The 20,127-nt window shown below is 35.3% G+C and overlaps 3 protein-coding genes and 1 non-coding gene across 5 annotated transcripts; 3 read left to right on the top strand and 1 right to left on the bottom strand.

Moving 5' to 3' along the window:
• The first annotated feature begins 194 nt into the window (after positions 1-194).
• On the top strand, positions 195-1,818 carry LOC119980947 (probable calcium-binding protein CML13). Its single transcript, XM_038823855.1, has 2 exons — positions 195-708; positions 1,601-1,818. Exon 1 carries the CDS (start codon positions 253-255, stop codon positions 694-696), a length of 444 nt encoding a protein of 147 aa, XP_038679783.1. The 5' UTR covers positions 195-252; the 3' UTR covers positions 697-708; positions 1,601-1,818.
• Positions 1,819-2,302: 484 nt separating this feature from the next.
• Positions 2,303-2,400, top strand: LOC119981522. The gene has a single exon (XR_005464137.1). It is a non-coding gene; the product is annotated as a small nucleolar RNA snoR100 (small nucleolar RNA).
• Positions 2,401-4,584: 2,184 nt separating this feature from the next.
• On the top strand, positions 4,585-7,045 carry LOC119980946 (40S ribosomal protein S13-like). The gene is made up of 5 exons (XM_038823854.1): positions 4,585-4,739; positions 4,831-4,903; positions 5,007-5,145; positions 5,233-5,419; positions 6,743-7,045. Exons 1-5 carry the CDS (start codon positions 4,717-4,719, stop codon positions 6,774-6,776), a joined length of 456 nt encoding a protein of 151 aa, XP_038679782.1. The 5' UTR covers positions 4,585-4,716; the 3' UTR covers positions 6,777-7,045.
• Positions 7,046-7,799: 754 nt separating this feature from the next.
• LOC119980944 (maspardin-like) lies at positions 7,800-15,226 on the bottom strand. 2 transcript variants are annotated; one of them, XM_038823852.1, is made up of 8 exons: positions 15,023-15,226; positions 13,844-13,969; positions 12,769-12,867; positions 11,380-11,522; positions 10,251-10,359; positions 9,387-9,494; positions 8,472-8,612; positions 7,800-8,366 (listed from the first exon to the last, which is right to left on the bottom strand). In XM_038823852.1, the coding sequence occupies exons 1-8, from the start codon at positions 15,092-15,094 to the stop codon at positions 7,941-7,943; spliced, it is 1,224 nt and encodes a 407-aa protein (XP_038679780.1). In that variant the 5' UTR covers positions 15,095-15,226; the 3' UTR covers positions 7,800-7,940. The 2 variants fall into 2 exon arrangements, with proteins under 2 accessions (XP_038679780.1, XP_038679781.1); XM_038823853.1 differs by lacking the exon at positions 12,769-12,867.
• Positions 15,227-20,127: the final 4,901 nt, after the last annotated feature.

The raw sequence follows: 20,127 nt of genomic DNA, 5'->3' as shown, positions 1-20,127 counted from the left end.
TGTCAATCATCGTCACCGTCTTTCGTCGTATTATATACGAGATGTAATATGAGATATGAAATCGTAATCTAATAACCAGCACCACCAGCACCATAGATACATCGTCCAAAGAGTAGCCCAACCTGGTGGTTGACCCGTCACCAAGAAAAAAGGGAAAAAAAACCTCGTCCAACATAAAACTATAAAAGCCCAGCCAAAAATAGACACAAGGATTAAGGGCTGTACTGCTCTAGACGCACATCCTAACTGCAAATGGGCAAGGATCTAAGCGATGACCAGGTCTCTTCAATGAAGGAAGCGTTCACGCTTTTTGACACTGACGGAGACGGCAAGATCGCCCCGTCTGAGCTGGGGATTCTCATGCGTTCTCTCGGGGGTAACCCCACGCAGGCCCAGCTCAAGTCCATAATCGCCGAGGAGAAACTGACCGCACCTTTCGACTTCTCTCGCTTTCTGGATCTCATGGCCAAGCACCTGAAATCCGAGCCCTTCGATCGACAGCTCCGTGACGCTTTCAACGTGCTCGACAAGGAAAACACAGGTTCCGTCACCGTCTCGGATCTGCGCCACATCCTGATTAACATTGGGGAGAAGCTGGAGTCGTCTGAGTTCGATGAGTGGATCCGGGAGGTGGATGTTGGGTCCGACGGGAAGATCCGTTACGAAGATTTCATTGCCAGGATGGTAGCTAAGTGAGATCGTGAAGAATTCGGGTGTGTTTCTTTCTCTTTTTTGTTTCTTTTCGTTTATTTGGTTTTGAAGTTAGTGGGGGTAAGGAGGCTTTGTTCTGGCGTATTGATTTTGAATTACGCTTCGTTTTGGGTGTTTGGCGTGATGCATGATGGTGGTTTCGAAATGTTGAATTAATGCTAACAATTTTCTTCTCGGAATTGTAATGTGTAGTTATGAAGGTGTGAACTTGGGGAATATAGACTTCCATGGCTTAATTTGTAAGGGATGATCTTTGGCTTGTGGAAAAGTTGTTTGTTTATGGGAATCCATTAATCTTTTGCTACACAAGTTGTTGCTTGTTTTTGGGAATTGATGCAGCTGAAAATTAATTACTTATTAATATTTTATTATGTTGTTTGAGGAAGTCTATTGATTGTTAAACAATTAGTATTTTTAGGAGTTCAGTATTTTTTTATTAGGATTAATTCTATTGATTTCCTTTTAAGTATTTGTTTCTCATTATAAGTGACTTAGGGTCTCGTTTCGCTAGTTAAAGGTTTGTAATTTCTTATGAAAAGTAGCTTTTGTCGAATTTGATTAAAATCATATATTCTTCTCTAACCTTACTATGTTCAATTCGTGGTGGAATGATGTAGTAGAAGCTGTTGTCATTTCGAATTCTTCTTTGTTAACCACGCTTCACATAAGCAAAATACTAATTGTTTAACAAACAATGGACTCCCAAAATACCACAATAAAATATTAATGACTAATTAATTTTCATCTGCATCAGGAATCAACGTTGATTTAGCAACAATACGATAAGATCTTATAAGCCTGTTCTTTTCTGTCTTTTTAACTTTAAAACCAGTTGTGGAGCTTATGAACTTTACGTGATTGGTTGGATACGAGGCTTTTATATAATGACACACCCTCTTTCTTGACACCATGCTAAGTTGAAGGATTTTGAAGTTTATTTTGTCATGCTCTTTACCTATTTGGCCATTGTCATAGTTGGTTGTCTTTATTTTATTATGTCCAGTTTTAAGTTTTTTTCCTCCCACTTTGCTTTCTGTCACGAGAAGTTTTCTCTGGATGCAAACTTGAACATATGATTATGTTGTGCTATGTAGACAAGTATAAATGTTATCCTATTCCGAATATATTGTTCAGAGCATTTCCAATCTTCCTTCAATTTTAATTTAATGGTTTTCATATAGCCATGTCAGTTTGTTGGAGGAAAAAGGCAATCTGAAAATGTTAAGATTACTTTGCTGGCATGGCTGTTTCTAGACTACTTGTTAAGAGTTAAGAGGGGAACTTGCATTTATGATTCTAAAGGCTTCAGTTGTGGCTTCAAATAATTTAAAGCATACCCAGTTCTCTTATGATTTCAACTCTACAGTCTTGATGTAGTCATGCCAGCTGTTTTTTAACGATAAATAAATGAGAAAGAAAGCAATTTTTCAATTTTAAAACTAATTACTGACGTAGCTGTTTCCAAAAAATTAGGTTGGAGTCGGTGCCTTGTTTTATTCGTTCGGATTTATTGTTGTGGTTTTATTGTTTCCAAGTGGTAGTATCTGATATGATCTGTGTACAATAAGCCGATGCTCTGGATTCAAGTAGAAAATGAAGGTTGCATGGTAATGTGCACAGGAATTGATGGGTCAACATGTCTGCTCTCTCTGATTCTCTGATTTGATGGCCTGGTTACAACCTAAACTTTCTCACCTTTTTTTCCCGATTTTCTGTTGCGTTCAGAAAAAATCATGATTTTTGGTTAGAGAGAAGCAGACATTTACAATTCTAGTTACATTAGTGGTAGCTTCAAATCTTAGCATGAGTCCGGCTTAAAACTGTCTCCAATCGTAGCTTCTCAGTTCTTCTCAGATTTCTAATTTATTGTCTTGATATAGTCATGTCACCTTTTTCAAATTTGAATAGAGGAGTAAAAGACCTTTTGTTGGCTTGGCTGTTTTGAAAACATTAGTTTGGAGTCAGGAATTCTGGAGGCTTTAAATTGTTGAAGGTTGTTTTTGTGTTCTAAGAATTATTTGAGAGTGCTGTATTTGCTGGTTTCTCTAGTCTATAATCAGCAAATGCGGTAAAGAAATATATTTTCCTTACTCAAAGTTGGAGTTGTGGTGAATTAAAAAGTTCTACTTTTCATGGGACTTTCGTGTAACCTTGTCTGTGCGATGGAGTCATGTTCCTAACAATGCAGGTCCGACTTCATGATGTTGTAGTTTTTTTGGAGTCTAGATATGCACAAATTTGGGTCTCCTTTGTATGATATGGCATAGGTTAGGAGACACATTGAATGACCAGTCCATGTCTTAGATAGTCATGGAAAGGTTGGTGGTCGAGCTGAAGCTCAAAGGAAGTATTTGACCACCTCTTATAGATTGTATATAGCTAGGAAGGGGGAGAAGTAGTTTGGGATTCCCATGAAGTTACTTTTTTCAATTTGTCTGAATATCTTGGCAACAGATTTACTCTGGATGGTCTGTCGTAGCTGTCAAAGGTTACTAGAGTTTTGCATCTGAACTTGAGCAGCCATAGTTTTTGGACTTTGCAATAATTTGGTTATTTGACCATTCTTACTTGCCAAGAACTATACTATTGTGGATGTCTACTATTTTCTTGTTCCACATCCACAAATATTATGTTATGTTCCTTATCCACAAAATTAGAAGACACTATTATCATATCATGCATGCTCTCTAATAAGCACTGAAAATAAGGGTTAAGAAAATTTTTGGTCACCGAAAGATTTTTCAAATTTCAATTTAGTCATTGAAAGATCAAATAATGTTTTTGGTATCATTTTCAAAAATTTTGAAAACAAAAATGGAAAATTAAAAACATTAGATGAAAACATAAATTTGATGGGTTGATCTAAATACATCCCTTTCTTACTCTATATACTCCTTCCCTTTTTCTTTTTCTTTTTTTTTCCCTCTACAAACCCTCGTCCCACCAATTGACCCACCTTTTTTTATATTTTTATAATTTATATTTTTACAATAAATACACATCATAAAAATTGAAACTAAAATAATTACAAACATATAAAAAATTCATATCATAAAAATTGAAACTAAAATAATTATAAATATACAAAAGAATTCACATCATAAAAATTCAAACTAAAATAATTACAAATATACAAAAGTATTCACATCATCAAAATTTAAATGAAAATAATTACAAATATACAAAATAATTCACATCATAAAAATTCTAATTCAAATTGAAATAATTACAAACATATAAAAAAACTTACATCATAAATATTCAAACTAAAATAATTACAAAAATACAAAAAAAATTCATACCATAAAATTTATAACTGATATAGTTAGAAACATACAACAAAATATTAGTATAAAGTATTAAAATAAAAATTTTAATATTATTTTTTAATAGTATTGTTTTTTAATAATATTATTTTTTGAACCAAATAAATTAAAAATTAAAAATATAAATTATAAAAATATACAAGAGATGGGGTCAATGGTGCAACCATGGGGTGTATAGAGAAAAAAAAAAAGGAAATGGAGGGGATGTATTTAGATGAACCCTTTTATGAATGATATGAGCTCACAGTGATGCAATTAAAAACACAAGGTGTTTGTGTTTCTGTATTTTTTTTTTAAAAAGATCATGGATCGGATTATATTCATTTACTCAAAGGGTAAGAAAATTTGAGATCTCGAAATACTTAAGCCACGACAAAGATGAATTATAAGAGAATTAAAAAAACAAGTAAACAATGACTATCGCTGGACACTCCTGGGTGATGTCATATTGAGCACGAAGCAAGTCAAGTTAGCTATAAAAGTGCAATTTACCCTATTTTACTGTATTGTACAATTGGCTTTGGAACGACGTCGTTTAATCACCATTAAGCCTCCACGTGTCGCCCCCTTTAACTATAAACCCAAACCCTAGGGCTTCGTCCCTACTCTTCGGTCGAAACTCGAAAGTGCAGTCACACCCAAAAACCAAAATCCGCCGCGGAACCGTAGCAACGGAACCATGGGTCGTATGCACAGTCGCGGGTCTGCTCCTCTCTCTTTCTCAATCGCTATTCTTTTCATGCGTATTAATCTTGTATCTTCATTAACAAATTGAGTTCATTTTTCATGGCAGCAAGGGTATATCTGCCTCTGCCTTGCCTTACAAGCGTACTCCTCCTAGTTGGCTCAAAGTCACCTCTCAAGATGTAATCAAAGCCGACTCGATATTTTCGTTCTTCTTTCTTTCTTTCTTTCTTTCTCAGCAACCAGACAGTGGTTGATTTTGATTTTTTTTGGTCTTTTATTCAGGTCGATGAAAATATCTGCAAGTTTGCAAAGAAGGGCCTGACGCCGTCTCAGATCGGTGTTATTCTCCGTGATTCTCACGGTATTGCTCAGGTCAAGAGCGTCACTGGAAACAAAATCCTTCGCATTCTCAAGGCCCACGGTAACTTATGCAGTTTTCTAGCTATTTTTGTGAGGTGTCCGTTCCTTATTGATTTTTTGAGTAATATATGGTGATGATTTTGGTTAGGGCTTGCACCGGAGATTCCAGAGGATTTGTACCATCTGATCAAGAAGGCTGTTGCAATCCGCAAGCATCTGGAGAGAAACAGGAAGGACAAGGACTCCAAGTTTAGGTTGATTCTTGTGGAGAGCAGGATTCATCGCCTTGCACGCTACTACAAGAAGACCAAGAAGCTGCCCCCTGTTTGGAAATAGTGAGTTGTCCAATCATTTATCACGGATTTCAAATACAATTTATTTGCTAACTCTACATTTTTGTACTGTCTTAGTGTATTGTAGAATGACTGTCATTTTAGTCTGTACCATTCTTACATGAAAATGTGCCTGTGCTTCGACATTTAAAGATAGATCTTTGGTGGCAAAATATTGTCTTGATGTTGTCATTGTTGTGTAATCTGCTTGCCATTGTTTCCTCCTCGAGAAGATGGGGAATTTAGCTCAACTGAGCTTTATGCTTATATCTGAAAGATTTGTTGGGTGTTCTTTTTTTGTGTTGGATGTATTACATTATTGCATATTGCAGTTTCTGATATTATTGATGTCTGATTCTCACCTGACTTTAATTATGTTGAAAGCAGTGTTTTAGTTGATGTGAGTATAAGTAGGATTTAGTAGTTCATATTTTATTCTATGAAAAGGTGCTTATAGAACTCGCCGAAAGTATGATTTGGCCTCTATTTCCATTCACTGACATTGTTTCGTCCCAGTATAAAATGTTTGTCCAATGCTGTTTAGTATGGACTGCCCTCCGTGTGCATTTATTGGAAAGGGCTATGAGATTTAAGATTTATTTTGTCACAAAGCATAATGTTATTATGATTTTGATGACTGTGTGTTGATTTGTGTTCATCCCCGTGTTCGTATTTGTATTCTATTAAACTGCGTCTATGATCATATAACTATTCAGATGACTGCAGTTGTTGGCAATATATTAGAGCAGCCACTCCATATGGTTGCTCTATTGAGCAAAGAGCATTGAATATTACGACTTTCACCTCTTTGTTTAAAAGGAATCTACCATTCATCATATCATCTTTTTCTGTGTGCGCACGTTCATTTATGCATGCATTTAGTGTATTTTCTCCGCATAATGGATAATTTAAATGCAGGGATTCCTCGTGTACCTTTTTGGTCGTAAAAGAATATTTTCCATTAATGAAGAAGAATGGGAGGTGCTATTAGATGAAAAGTAATTCAAATGCAGGGATGGTTTTTGGAGAACCCATTTACAAGGCTATTGAAAATATTTGAAATCTTGTTTTGGTCAATACTGAAACTAAAATTTTCATTTCCTCTAGTAGATACAAAATTCTTCCAATTTAAATATTTTCGTGATATTTAGGTTATGTGTCTTATTTGATGCCCATTTTATGCTGACATTTATAATTTTTTACAGACAACTTCATGACATCACCATCGATCTGTACTAGATTAATGTGAATGAACTTTGATAAAGCTATTCATTGCGTTGTCTTTATGGGAAATGGCATTGCTGATTATGTGCTCTTTGTATGCAGTGAATCAACAACAGCTAGTACTCTGGTGGCCTAGAGAGGAAGCAGTTGCAATTTGTATGACCATGGAACGCTAAATACTGGGAAAATGAGCAGGTGCTTCATGAAGTTTTGTTGCTAGTTGTGTGATGTTAGAACTGATCGAATTAGGTTGGACATGGGACAATATGCAACTCTGTTTTCTTCTGCAATTTTACCTGTTATGATTACTTGGTCCACCGTGAATTTTTTTTAATGCTTCATGAGCTGTATTTTTTTGCCATCTTAAACCTTTGAAGTTGGAATTGCTTGAGAACATTTCCTGCTCGGCTTCTGAAGCACACACAACAGGCTATAATCAATGGGGCAACCCTATGAGTTACCACTTTTTTTTTATCATGCCGTAATTGACGTACTGAAACTATAGAGTTCTTTCAAATAAGCTGACCGGAAGACATGCTTGTGGGAATCAGAAGTAGTTTTATCTTGCCTTTTTTTATTCAGTTATCATTTTGAACTGTTGATTACACTAATTATATTGGTAGAAGCCCCTTGATCGGAGTTGGCTTTTATTGTCTTGAATCTCTGTGAGTTACCCCTTTCACCATTTTATTCACTTCAGAAAGACCAACTCCTCCAGTATTACCAACCATTGCCACACCTTGACATTTCCCGAAACCAAGTGTCGAGCAATGGCCTGATTGGTATTTCAATGACCTTGAATGCTGCTTGAGAAACAATAATTGGAATGGAGGGTAAGGTGAAGGGAGAAGACTGCCAGCCTGTCACCGTGGAACCTGCCTGCCTGGCCTCATCGACTTATAATAATGATATTCTGGCGCTTGCCTATAGCCAGTCAGTTTTCAACAAATGTATGTAATGTCGAGTTGAACGTGTAAATGCCGTTCGTCTTCAACAATCATATTATGCAACATTATACACGCCAATAGTAAATCATATAGTGTGAACGTTTGAAGTATCAAATTGGCCAATGCAATATTGCAAACCAGAAGTTGATGTATAAATGTTATGTTGAGAAGTAGATGTATAAATGAATGACGGGGAGAAAAAGAGCTGTATGTGCAGAGAATCAATGAATGTCAGCATTTAAATTGGTCCTTTAAATCAACAATAGCAGCAGCCTCTGTGAAGACTCTTTGCAACAACAGTATACATCAAGTACGTACACAAGGAACCAAAAGGCAATATACAATTGATGATTTCATGCAATTTGTCCACGTTTCCAGCAAAAAGTTGAATTACTGTACAATAAAACCACATTTGAAGCAATCAAATGTGGAAGAAAGATTCCCCAAGTGAATTGCATAAGGAATTTACTGATTCTGATTTGTTCTTTCTGCATCAATGCATTAAGCAACTTCACTCTCTCTTCATAACCAATGGCAGAAGTTTTTGCATTGTTGAGTACCTGCTCTTCTGTACCGTGAGATTCGGAACTTTCCGGACCAGGAGGTAACTGGCTTTCACTGGACGCGCTTTCAGAACTTTCCTTATCATCCTTGGGGGGAGGATCATCTGGATCTTCCTTTTTCTGATTTTTGTCACTCTGACTACCCCCGGAGCCATCCTTCGATATGCCCCGTACCAAGTCTGGCCGAGGTTCTACCCCAACTCGCCTCAGGTGTAGCTGAGATCCCATGGTTACGTTAGTCCTCGTTCATCACACTCAGATAATAGTAGGCAAGCAGCAAAAGCCTTTTAAAAGTAAAGAAAACATGGACATACTATACACCTGGAGATGTAAGTTGACTTCATCTGAGCGTGAAAGAAATGGGAAATCACCTCCCGTTTTCAAGTAAGCTCGCCTTGCTCCAGGATACCTTTCACTCAGTTGATCTTTCAGTTCTTGAGGAGTTGCACAATAATCGTTTGTCTGCAAAAAGACAGCGTGCAACCATTTTCAGAAAAACCAAACAAAAATCGTTGGCCAAGATCAAAAGAAAAACAAGGCAAAAGGAGAACTAGAAGTAATGTTACACAAGTTATTATATTCCAATCAAGCAGCGATTTGAAAACAAATGCAGTTTCACCATATGCTGCATCAGATGCACTTGATTTCCTCCCCTGATCATTAATAGAACTCGGGACTTTTTCATGTACTAGAAAATTTTAAAAATTTAATTCGTACAGTTTCGAAGTTGAACTGCTAAATTCAAGCTTCCACAGCTGCAACATAAGCTGCAGTTCTATGATATATGTATGTAAAGGGATATTTTCCACAACAGACAACTCCTGGCAGGAAATAGGGAAGGGATAGATGAAAGGTCTCAGCCACTAAATGTTTTATTTGGTTGTCCATGTATTGTTGTTGTTCATCTTTTCTTTAACAAAATGCACTATCCAAATCTACTGGGGTTAAGTGGATTTGATAAATGCAACAACCTCAATAACCCAAAGAAGCATACTCTTATATTCATGAAGCACACAGTTTATGGTCGTTATAATAAGAGTGAACCCACGCATATTTATGGAGCACACAGTTCCAAGTGCACAAAGCTTCAAAATAAAGGGATGAAATCCAAATACTCATTTACCATCTACGGCTGAGATATATCAAAAAAATTTTTGATCTCTATATGTGGGAGTATTATAAGTCCAAAGGTACTCAATAGGTGCACACGTGTAAAGTAAGTTTTTGTTGACATACATCCATTACGGTGATAAATGAATCTGAAAGCAGAAGTGAACCAACTGTAGCAACATCAACTGTCAAAGTCAACCTGGATGCCAAATCTTCTCTAGAGAGCGTTTCAACCTGAACGAATTAACATACAAGGAGGTTAGGAAAGTGAATACATTCCTTTAAATGGCAAAGCAGATAGAGATGGGAAGTTAGAAATGAATTCGCCTACGGACACAAGAAAAAAAAAAGCATATTTCTTAGTAAAGAAGGGAAAATTTGGAAATAACTGTGAAAATAGGTATATCGGAAATCAAGGGAGACTTGTTATGAGAAAGCTACTCAGAATAGTAAGAGCATCTCATGCAGATAAGGCAGTATGCACCTAAACAAGGAAAGAAATTACAAGCAACAAGAACTATTTAATGTGGAAATCATTCAGCTGGGGCCACAATCTTAGGAAATAAATTTCAGCACAGTAAGTAAACCATGAACTATACATTCACATCTTCACCAACAGGTTGCAGCTTCAAAGCACCCAAACTAGAAGGTGTGGAAGAAGGTTTCAACCTCGAAGCTGTAGTATACATGTATTACAACAGTAAACATGCTATATTCCTAGGCGGCTTCCACAATATCAAATTACTTCCCACCGGAAAGCACCAAGACAGCAAAACAAAAAAAAAAAAAAACCATATCACACCTCTGAAATCGCCTTTATTGAAAACAAAATTTGGCCCAGAAACAGAGATGTACAAGAATTTTGAAAATACAACTGATTACGACAAAAAGTAATATGTTCAAACAAGTCACATTTATTAAATGCTAGTTTGCTTCAGAGATGATACATGGCTCAAAAGAACAAGCAATTTGGGCCAGCAACATCTATACCTGAGAAACAACAAAGTCAACGGAATCTGCAATAAATGGTTCATGAGGACCGTCACGGATTCCAGTTAAGACGTATCGCTTCAGCAAAAAAGAAGGTGTCCAACTAACACTGCATGAAGAAACAAAAAAGTCAAGACTTTTTCGTTGCATAATTAACAAACAAACAGTTGCAAAAGGCATATTTGCAACTACAATGATAAAGAGCACAAGAAATTAATTCACATTGAAACATATCACCATCAATTGAAACTAGTCATACTATTCTAACAAATGAACAATGGGCGGGGCAAGTTACTCGTTCAAATCAACAGAAATTTTAAAAGTATAATTGGAATTTTATATTCCATTATTGTTAATAAATTATGTTCTTTTAATTAGTATTATTATTAGCGTGAGAAGCAACTCGAACCTTGGCCAACCCTTGTTTTCAAGTCTTAAAAATCAGGCTACAACTATGCCAAGAGCTGCTTAGGATGAACAAACAAAATATTCAAACTAAAAGAGGAACTCAAATTGACTCGGACGATTTAAAAACTAAAATTGCATGACCAAACGAAATTGACCAAAGTTAACTTTAATTGGGCAGACTAAATGAATTCAAACTAAAAGAGGTTGTGGAACCAGTATCAGGGAAATTTTATATGAATTTAAATTGGTTAAATTATATGGGACCAACATGAAGAACTACCAAGGCAATTCAAGATCCAAGAACAGAGATCAAATCACTAGTTTTATCAAGAATTTTAAATGGCTCCATATAATTAAGCATATACTTGCATAAGATTTCCTACATTTTAAGGAAGAAAAGGCCAAAAACAAAACAGATAATTTGACAGAGATACTAATCAAAATAGCACATTTATGCTTCTGTTCATGGTCTTTTTAATTATAGTTCATTTACAGGACATTTATTTAGGCAACTTAAATTTTACATTCATTCCTGAACAACACATTGCCATCCAATCAAATAGATGATATAGACTTTCTAAAACAAGTTACGTATTGTAATTCTAAATCTATCAATGAGAGGCAGAAGTGACACAAATTAATCTGAAATCAGAGCGATATTATGAATATCAGTAACTTAATTGTTTTAACTCATAATGATCATATAAAAATGAGAACATACACGGGAGCCCAAGGCATTGCAGCGGCAAAACTGCGCGTATCCAAAAATGTGTTTGAGAGTATCAATGATTTAACCCTCCTTGGACGATGCTGAGCAAAAAGTTGTGCTAGGAAGCCTCCCAGGGAGGTACCATAAAGGTGTATCTGTTAGATATAGAATCATCAGTCTACTCATAGAAACCTATCATCAAAACCAATGATAAAGAAAGGGATATGTGAAATATGTAGACATGCATTATAACATTCCAAAATCCAATGTCCAACAGCAAATACTACAGTTAGTTACTCCTCAATAGCACAAAAAACTTCTTCATGAGGTCAACACATGGAAAGGGCCATGCTATTTAGAGCCCCAGGCTAGAGTGTTTTTCTTTTATATAAATATTTTATGGTGAGCCCCAGTCTAGTTGATTCACAAGTAAATATTCATTCACATCACAAGTTCTGTATGTTTCAATGACGAACGTTTCAAGTTCCATATTATTTACTTTGATGTTAACACATTTCTACTGTTTTCTTTCATCGTGGATGGACAGGAAATACATAAGAAATCCCGACGAATTTGATGAAAGGGTATGCAAAAGTTTTTCAATGGTTTTCCTTTCCATCAGTAGTCTTTTTTGGCCGTATTTTTTTCTCCTTGGAATAGAATATATGTTGTGGGATAACAAACAAGATAAAGCAAGTCAAACCTTGGCATGTTCAGGAACAGCCTTGAATACATCAAAAGATTTAGTGCAGCTCAAAGTCTACCTGCAAAGGCCATAAGAGACACTGAACTAGATCCTAATTGCCACAACTCACGGCAAGTCTGGCCCTAAAATAGTCCTGCATATGAACCCATATTTCATTCTAATGAGACAAAACTGGCGGCCGAGATTTTGTCGCCAATTTAATATTGTTCCTTTTCCCACCTTTGTGTTTTGCATCTTCTTTTCCTTTTTTTCCCCTTTGTGTTTTACATTTTCTTTCTTTCAGCGAGCAGACACAGAGGTGTCACTATCAGCAAAAGATGGAAGTTAATAAAGGGGAGATAAGCAAAAGGAGATTTTGAACCAAAACTGCATCTTCCTGTTCATAAGGTTTTACTCTCTAGGTTAAGTGGCATCTAACTATATAGACAATGGACTAATGTGATGAAACAAAATGGCGAAGTTTTTTGAAAAGAACAGCATAATCCAATAAATATAGGTAACTACACAAAAACATAAGTGCAACCAAAAAGTTTCAAGAAAAGAGCCAAATTTGAATGTTTAAGCTAGTTTTGCAAGAATGTCGGGAGTTTTTACACAGAGAACAACATGTATATGAAGTTAAAATGGCAAATTTTGAAAATAAAAAATAAAATACGATAAACATGACAAGGAAATTCAGTAATTGAAGGCCTCACATGGTGAACGTCAATAGCATCCAAGAACTTTTCAAATGCTTCAACCCACTCATGATGATTCCATACACGTGGAATATCAATGGAAATCACCCGATACCCCTGAAATTGTGAGTTATCAGAACTTCAAAAGGACGTCTAATTTAGGGTGACAAACCAAGCGTTTTATCCACTAGAAGCTGCCAATATGAACGTCCAAGTGATTAGCATCAAAGGCAACAACATCTAGAAGCAACCATTATTGTTGAAATATTATTACGGTGTACGCATGTTCAATCTATCAGTACCATAAACTCAATAAGTGTGCATCCTTGGTATTTTCCATCTAGGCCTAAATCTAAAAAAGTAACTTACAGAAAATTGTTCGATCAGTTAATGCCAAAACAAATAGTGGACGCACAAATATTAATGTGCATCAGATAGCACATTCAACTGTAAAATTGAACACAGAGTACTCAGCTAATAAAATTTCAAAATCAATTTGTCATCTGCAAAATATAATTCATTCAACAGAAAAGAATTCATTAATTTTTGGACCAGTTTTAAGCATTAAAAAGGCACACACAAAGCAACTTAAAAGAGCAAATCGAAAGCAATATAATCAAATACATATTGTCATCCATTAAGATGGGAAGAGAAGTCATTTGGCTCAAAAGGATTACGGAGTTTTAATCACATATATAGAATTTACGAACTGTGTACAGCTATATGTTTGGTCACACAATAGGTCTCATGTCCCATGTACAGCCTGGCTAAAATTGACAGGGAGTAATTGCAAAATGTGGCAAAATCATGACAACAAAAGTAGGATTGCATCATTATAGCTTAAGGACATTCATTTAACAAGCAACGATAATTATTAATAAACCATCCAGAACAATGACTAACAGCAAAATTTAATTCTGCAAGATACGCCATTACTGTTTCAAGTATATACTTCCTAGTTAACATCACAACCATATACAATGCACTTTGGATTTCAGACCCTAAGAAGCATAAGAACTCAGAAGAAAATCATAAACATGTTTTGCTATTTACATTTTAGCCAAGAAAAAAAAATAAAAATCCATCTTGGTACCTTCATGGACAATGACATGATCTGTTTGTAGTAAACCTCAGCTGTCCCCGCTATTGCAGGAAGACAAATAAGTGGAGGAACCACCTTGGGACCAAAATCATAATACCGCCATTGTTTTGTGCCAATCTGCGAAAAATAGGGAAGGAAGTTCCTCCATGAGAAGTATCGTAAAATCAGGTGACGTACTAGCAAGATGAAGCGAAGTAAAACAACATGAACTGATCAAGAGACTGGGGGACCTTAAGGTGATTGTCATTTGATCAACAATCTAATGACCAAAGACAACAAATTCACACACTCAGAAAATCATGAATTATTGCTCAAACGGGGGGAAAAGTCATTCAAATTTGAAAAAAGTGAATTTGACTGAGCTATTCCAATTCTTCAACTAAAAAGTACGAAATGTAGAAGAAATAGAAAATGAGAAGAAGCCCTTACAACAGGGAATTGAAGTAACAGTGTCATCATTGTTTCAATGACACAAGTGAAACTATAGAAGAATTCATCCACATAGAGTAGAAACACCCAAAAAAAATCTATATTTCAGACTGCATTCAAGAAGAATAGATTTGAAGTTCAGGAAGACCCTTCCCTCCAATCCTAGAATTCAAAGTCACCTTCACTGAATTTTACATAGATAATGATATTAACCCAACTCAAATTCAATCACTGCAAACAGTCTTCTGATAATGCGACTAACCTAGGTTATAAATAAATTTGACAAAGACACATCACCAACAAGAAATGAAGATATAAGATTAACCCCAAATCAAGTTCAACTAGAAACACCAACAAGATCAAAATATTTGGGTGAAGTTGAATAAAAAATAAAGGTAGAGCAAAGAAACTGAAACCAAATCAAACATAAAGGTGGTCAAGAACTTGAGAAATTCAGTTGAAGGCAGTCAATAGCAAGATCAGAATACCCAGTAACAAGTGCAAACTGAAAAAGAGAGTCCCTTTATCGCAAATCAACATCGAACCGAAATTATATTTATAAACCCACCCACCCACCCACCATATTTTCATTTTTGCACCTTTACAAGATTGACCCAGCACAGAAAAGCTACATAGCTTCAATAAAGGCACGATCTGGTATCGAAATCAAAACGAAACCGTGCAACAAGGCTCCAAAAGACGAAATATAAAAGAAATTATGAGAATTAAGGATAAGCGTACAGGAATCTTGTGCAGAGGAACCTGGGACTTGAAGTATACGTAATCTCCGGGCGCCGAGAAGACGCCTTTCATTGCTGATTTCTGGTGCGCCTATTCACACCCCCATCTCACGACAAGAACATCTCCTACGAGGTTACGATCAATCAGTCGCTGAAATCGTCAATTTTCCTCTAATTTTCCTTTTATGTATTTTATTGCAGTATAATTATTGCATATATCTGTGTATTGGTTGGTTGTCGTTTATAATAAATTTTATTTAATTTTTTATTTGTTCAAATTGAAGAAAGATCACGTGCTTCGCCGTTAACTGTCAAATTCCACCGTAACTTCTTCAACTGCTCGTCAACGTTATGTTTTGCTCACAGTGAGTCACTGATAGACAGACTGACAGAGAGCTCTAGAGAGATTAATTGAGCGGTGGCTGGATTATCAATCAATTGTATTTTGCATATCTTGTGTTGTAGGCATTATTTTTTTTTTGAATAAAAATAATAATAATTAAGTACTCGTGGTAATCATTCGAGCCGACGAAATTAGTAATATTATCCGTGATGTTATTGAACAATATAATAGAGAAGTAAAGATTGTAAATAGTGAGAATTCTTGATCTCTCTCAATTCGAAAATCCAGGATTGGAGTTGATGTCCTTTCATTGATTACTCCTAAACAACATTGATTTATCTGATGGATTTCATTTCAATTGGAATTTGGTTATTCACCATGTACGAGGATCCCCGCTAAGCATCCATGGCTGAATGGCTAAAGCGCCCAACTCATAATTGACGAATTCGTAGGTGTACTCAAAGTTCGATTCAAATAAGAAATAAATTCCTCAATGATATTTAAGACACAAAAAGAGCTCTTGAGAGATGCACTTTAGAGTAATTTCCATCCCCTTTGGTTCCATCCCATCCATGTTCTAAAGATTTTTTTAAAATAAAAAAAAATCATTTTATGTATGAAATGAAATTTTAATATGCAAACCTATAATTGTTTTTTTTTTGGGCTGTGATGTGTATATTATTATACACCTTTTTGCTTGTGTTTTTAGATTGAATTGATGTTTTGTTTATCTAAATAAGATCAGATTTTGCATAAATTATATTTTTTTGTGCCTTTTTAGCTCTTTATGCTCAACAGCTGTTCAACCCATGCTCGAGCGTAGATGTGACAATATTGGCCAGCAGCTAGCGCTCCACAAATGCTCAACACGCGTTCAACAACTGCTCGACAGAATAAATCCAAGAATTAGAAGTTTGACTTGTTTTAGGAGTTTCCTTTGAGGTTTACGTGCTTTATTATTATTGAAGGAAACCCTAGGAGGTTGGGGAGAGTTTAAAACATATATAAATACCTCATAACAAGTCAAAAAGAGAGATCTTTGGAAGTTGACGGGAGAGAAAGAAGAAGAAGTGATTTCGGCAATCGGGTCCCATCATTTTTGTGTTTTCTTTCTTAGATTTCCATGGATTCTATTAGTTTTATTTTCTTTTGTTTTGTCGCCTAAGTAGATAAACCTTTTGCAAGGGGGACGATGTAGCCTCTTTGATTGTGCTTAATGAATTTGGTTTGATTAATTATTAGTTTCTTTTTGCTATGCCAAGTGTTGATTGTTGTGCTTAATTGATGATTGAACTGTGATGCTTAGCTACCATCTAGGTTTGATTATTCTGATGCAATTCGTAGTAGACACCATACTCGGATTGGGAATAGCTTCTTGCAATTTAACCACATGACATAGACGCCATATGCTAGGATTCATGTGATCGCTACATAAGTTGCCATAGATCCAATTGCATTCTTGTTTGTTAAACTAGTCTAGACGCCATGGATAGTTGAAAATTAAGAATAGACGTAGTAAGTTAGACGCCATGACTACTACATGAATCAGGGGACTTGGTCTTTGACATGCATAAAGGAATTGATAATTGACAACTAAAGGATTTAAGCATAATAGAGATGATGAAATCGGAACCCTAGCTCACCCACTTGTTTGTTCTTTGCATGCTTCTTATAATTTTCTCTTTTAATTTCATAAATTTTCAATTATAAATAATCTTTTTTTTTATTCGGTGATGTCTATAGTGAATTTTGGAATTTGGATAGATTAATACTCAATTCTCGTGGATTGGACACTCGTATTTGCTATGCTATACTACTATTGATTCGTACACTTGCAAGTATAAACTGAGTTTTGAATTGCTATAATTTTAGAGGTTCGAAATCTCACATCAGGCTGGCTTTGCAGTGATTGATTATTAGCATGTTTGGTACAGTTTATTTTGGAGTTCGTAGAAAATGTCGTACTAAACACTTTAAAAACGTTAATTTTTAAATTAGTTTATAAGTTCCAAAACTCTCAAAAAAAAAGTTTCAAAGATACCACAAGCTAGATTGTCAAAATCAGGATCTTAAACAATGTAAGAACTCCATGTGTCTTAAGAAAATCTAGCCTAAACTATGTGCCAGAGGAAAACAATCAAAACATCCAACCCAAACAATGTGCCCAAGCAACCAAAGAGTGTTTCAGATTCTATGCAGAAAAAGTGAAGTGAGAAAGCCCTAACATGCCTTATATATATACTCCCCTAAACACCAAAATCCTATATATGACAAATCAATAACATTCTGCTTAAAAACTACCATTTGAAATACATGAATACAAGATTTCACATCATAATATATTCAGCCATTTCCTTAGCAGTTTACTAAACTGCCAACTCAACGAATCGTAAGTTCGTAACTAAGCAAATCATGGGTTCAGATGGATTAGAACCTAACCACATCGCATTGACCATGTTGCATTCCAGGTAGCCAACAATCCAAAACATGAGAATAAGAAACCTGGAATGCAAAACATGACCTCAGTTTCCCAAAGCTCTCTGCACACCATAAGTTACTTCTGAAATTCCTATAAAACATGTCCAACCAAAACGTAGAGAGACATGATCGATATCAGACTGCAGGAAGATGTGCATGATAGTATTGTGGATATTCATTTTCTATCATTCTGACCCTTGTAAGAAAATAATGCTTCTATCAAAAACAACCCATTAAGGACAGACATTTAAACTGCTTATACTTTGATTCCAGACAAAAATTATTCAAGTAAGCCACCACATAGGAAATTAGTTATGTAACATGCACGTATATCTCTTGATTAAGAGCATGGAAAGTTTCAACCTTTTGTGTCAGAGGAGTTCTATGCCGTAATCTCTGTTGAGTTTTCTTGTTGGCGTCATCCTCGATCTGGGATTTCAGCTGAGAATTTCTCCGTCTAAGGCCGAGTGTTGGGCGTTGGTTTTCTATCATTTAGTAAGAAGACTAAAAGGCATATATAGTCGAAGGTAGCATTACCGAACACCCAACACTTGGTCTACCAATACACATGATCTAATCTAAAACGAATCATATAAAATACAAACAAGGAAGTGGAGAAAATTTCTCTAGAATAAATGCATCATATCACATGCTGCATATATGACACTATATATATACTGATAACCAAGCATATATATATATAAAAAATCAGAAAGAAAAAAACAAACAGGGAAATGCACACATTGACCTTCAACCTTCGTATATCACCAGAATAAACATCGATCATAAGCTTAGCTCAAATCAAAGGCAGAAGGGTCAAATTTAGAAGTAATCCAACTACGGCTATTAATATCATCTAATTTATTGAGGTAGCTTCATGATGAATAAAAGAGGTTCCATATAGAATTATAGATGACCCATCCCATCTACATTCCATTTTATCCGCCGGTGAGAGGGCCGGGGATCCACCGTGGGGAAGTAGGGTTCTCTTAAGTGACTGCAGACTCCAAAACTTCACAGAGCTTGATGATTGAATTAATTATTGATTGCATGAGTATGAGAAATTTGGCAGAAGATATGACAGCTAATGATGCAGCCCGACGAAGACCAGTTCACTGATTGCATGAGTGTGGGCAGTGGGCACAGACCTCCAGTTCCTTTCCTTGTTAAAACAATCCGAATTAAACCCTATAGTATAAAAACTATATAATAGTGATGTCCACTACGTACAACCCATAAGAATATAAAAATATCGTTAACATATTCAATTGAACACCATCTAGCACTTCTAGCATTAGCATGCTACGCGATACCAACCCACAATTGTCTAGCCTCACTAAAAAGAAAACAAATAGTCCACGTGTCTAGATTATTGATTCAATTTTTAAAGCTGATATGGCTTATCTCATACTTCCAACCAGTCTTACCGGGTTGGCACGCCAGTCGGACTGGATTAAACCATTACTTTGAGGTACGATTGGTCTGTTTTCTTATGAAAAAGATATTTGTCTCAATAACTGTGATCCCAATTCTTGAGGTGTATGGACTAGATTTAAAGAGCATTTGATGGATTGGATCATTTGATATTTTGTCAAAATCATCGTTGTCGAACCACACGTTTCATATTCAAAATTTTAAAATCTTATTTAATTTATTAGTAATAGTCATTAATAACCAAATATAAGTGTCTTTATAATACATAATTATTCCATATTTTCATGTCTATAAAAATGCTTTTAATTTAAGGAGTAAATCAATAGTCAATTATTTAATGTTGGGAGCAAATCAAGAGTAAAATATTTATTTTAATTAAAGAAGCAAATTAAAGTGAATTATTTCATATATGTTAATACTCTTAATTAAAGGAGCAAATCAAGTCAAATATTCATGTTTCCTTATAGAATTATATCTTATAATTAATTCAATTCGAGTTAAATAACCTTTTAAAAAATCTAACATTTGTAAAACTTCAACCGGGCTAACACAAATAGTATATGATCATATCCGTAACCACTCAACTAAGTCATTATTTTGTTGTAATCAGACTATATTACTAAAAATATTCAATTTCGAATTATGTAACTTATATTATGTTAATTATTATTTATACATAAATTAAATTATTTAAAGAATATGCGGTTCATTCTTTGACCCTTTAAGCCAACTAATTCAACATTTAAAATTTATGTTCACAAGTGAATGCACGGACCGGGTTTAATAACACCCTTCCAAACCATACAAACTTTTTGGCAAAATATAACATTTGACCCCTCAACCATATCCCT

Source organism: Tripterygium wilfordii, chromosome 16 (genome assembly GCF_013401445.1).
Source record: "Tripterygium wilfordii isolate XIE 37 chromosome 16, ASM1340144v1, whole genome shotgun sequence".
In the NCBI taxonomy this organism is placed as follows: Eukaryota; Viridiplantae; Streptophyta; class Magnoliopsida; order Celastrales; family Celastraceae; genus Tripterygium; species Tripterygium wilfordii.
The sequence above is the reverse complement of the archived record's forward strand: the minus strand, read 5'-3'. Positions and strand labels throughout refer to the sequence as shown.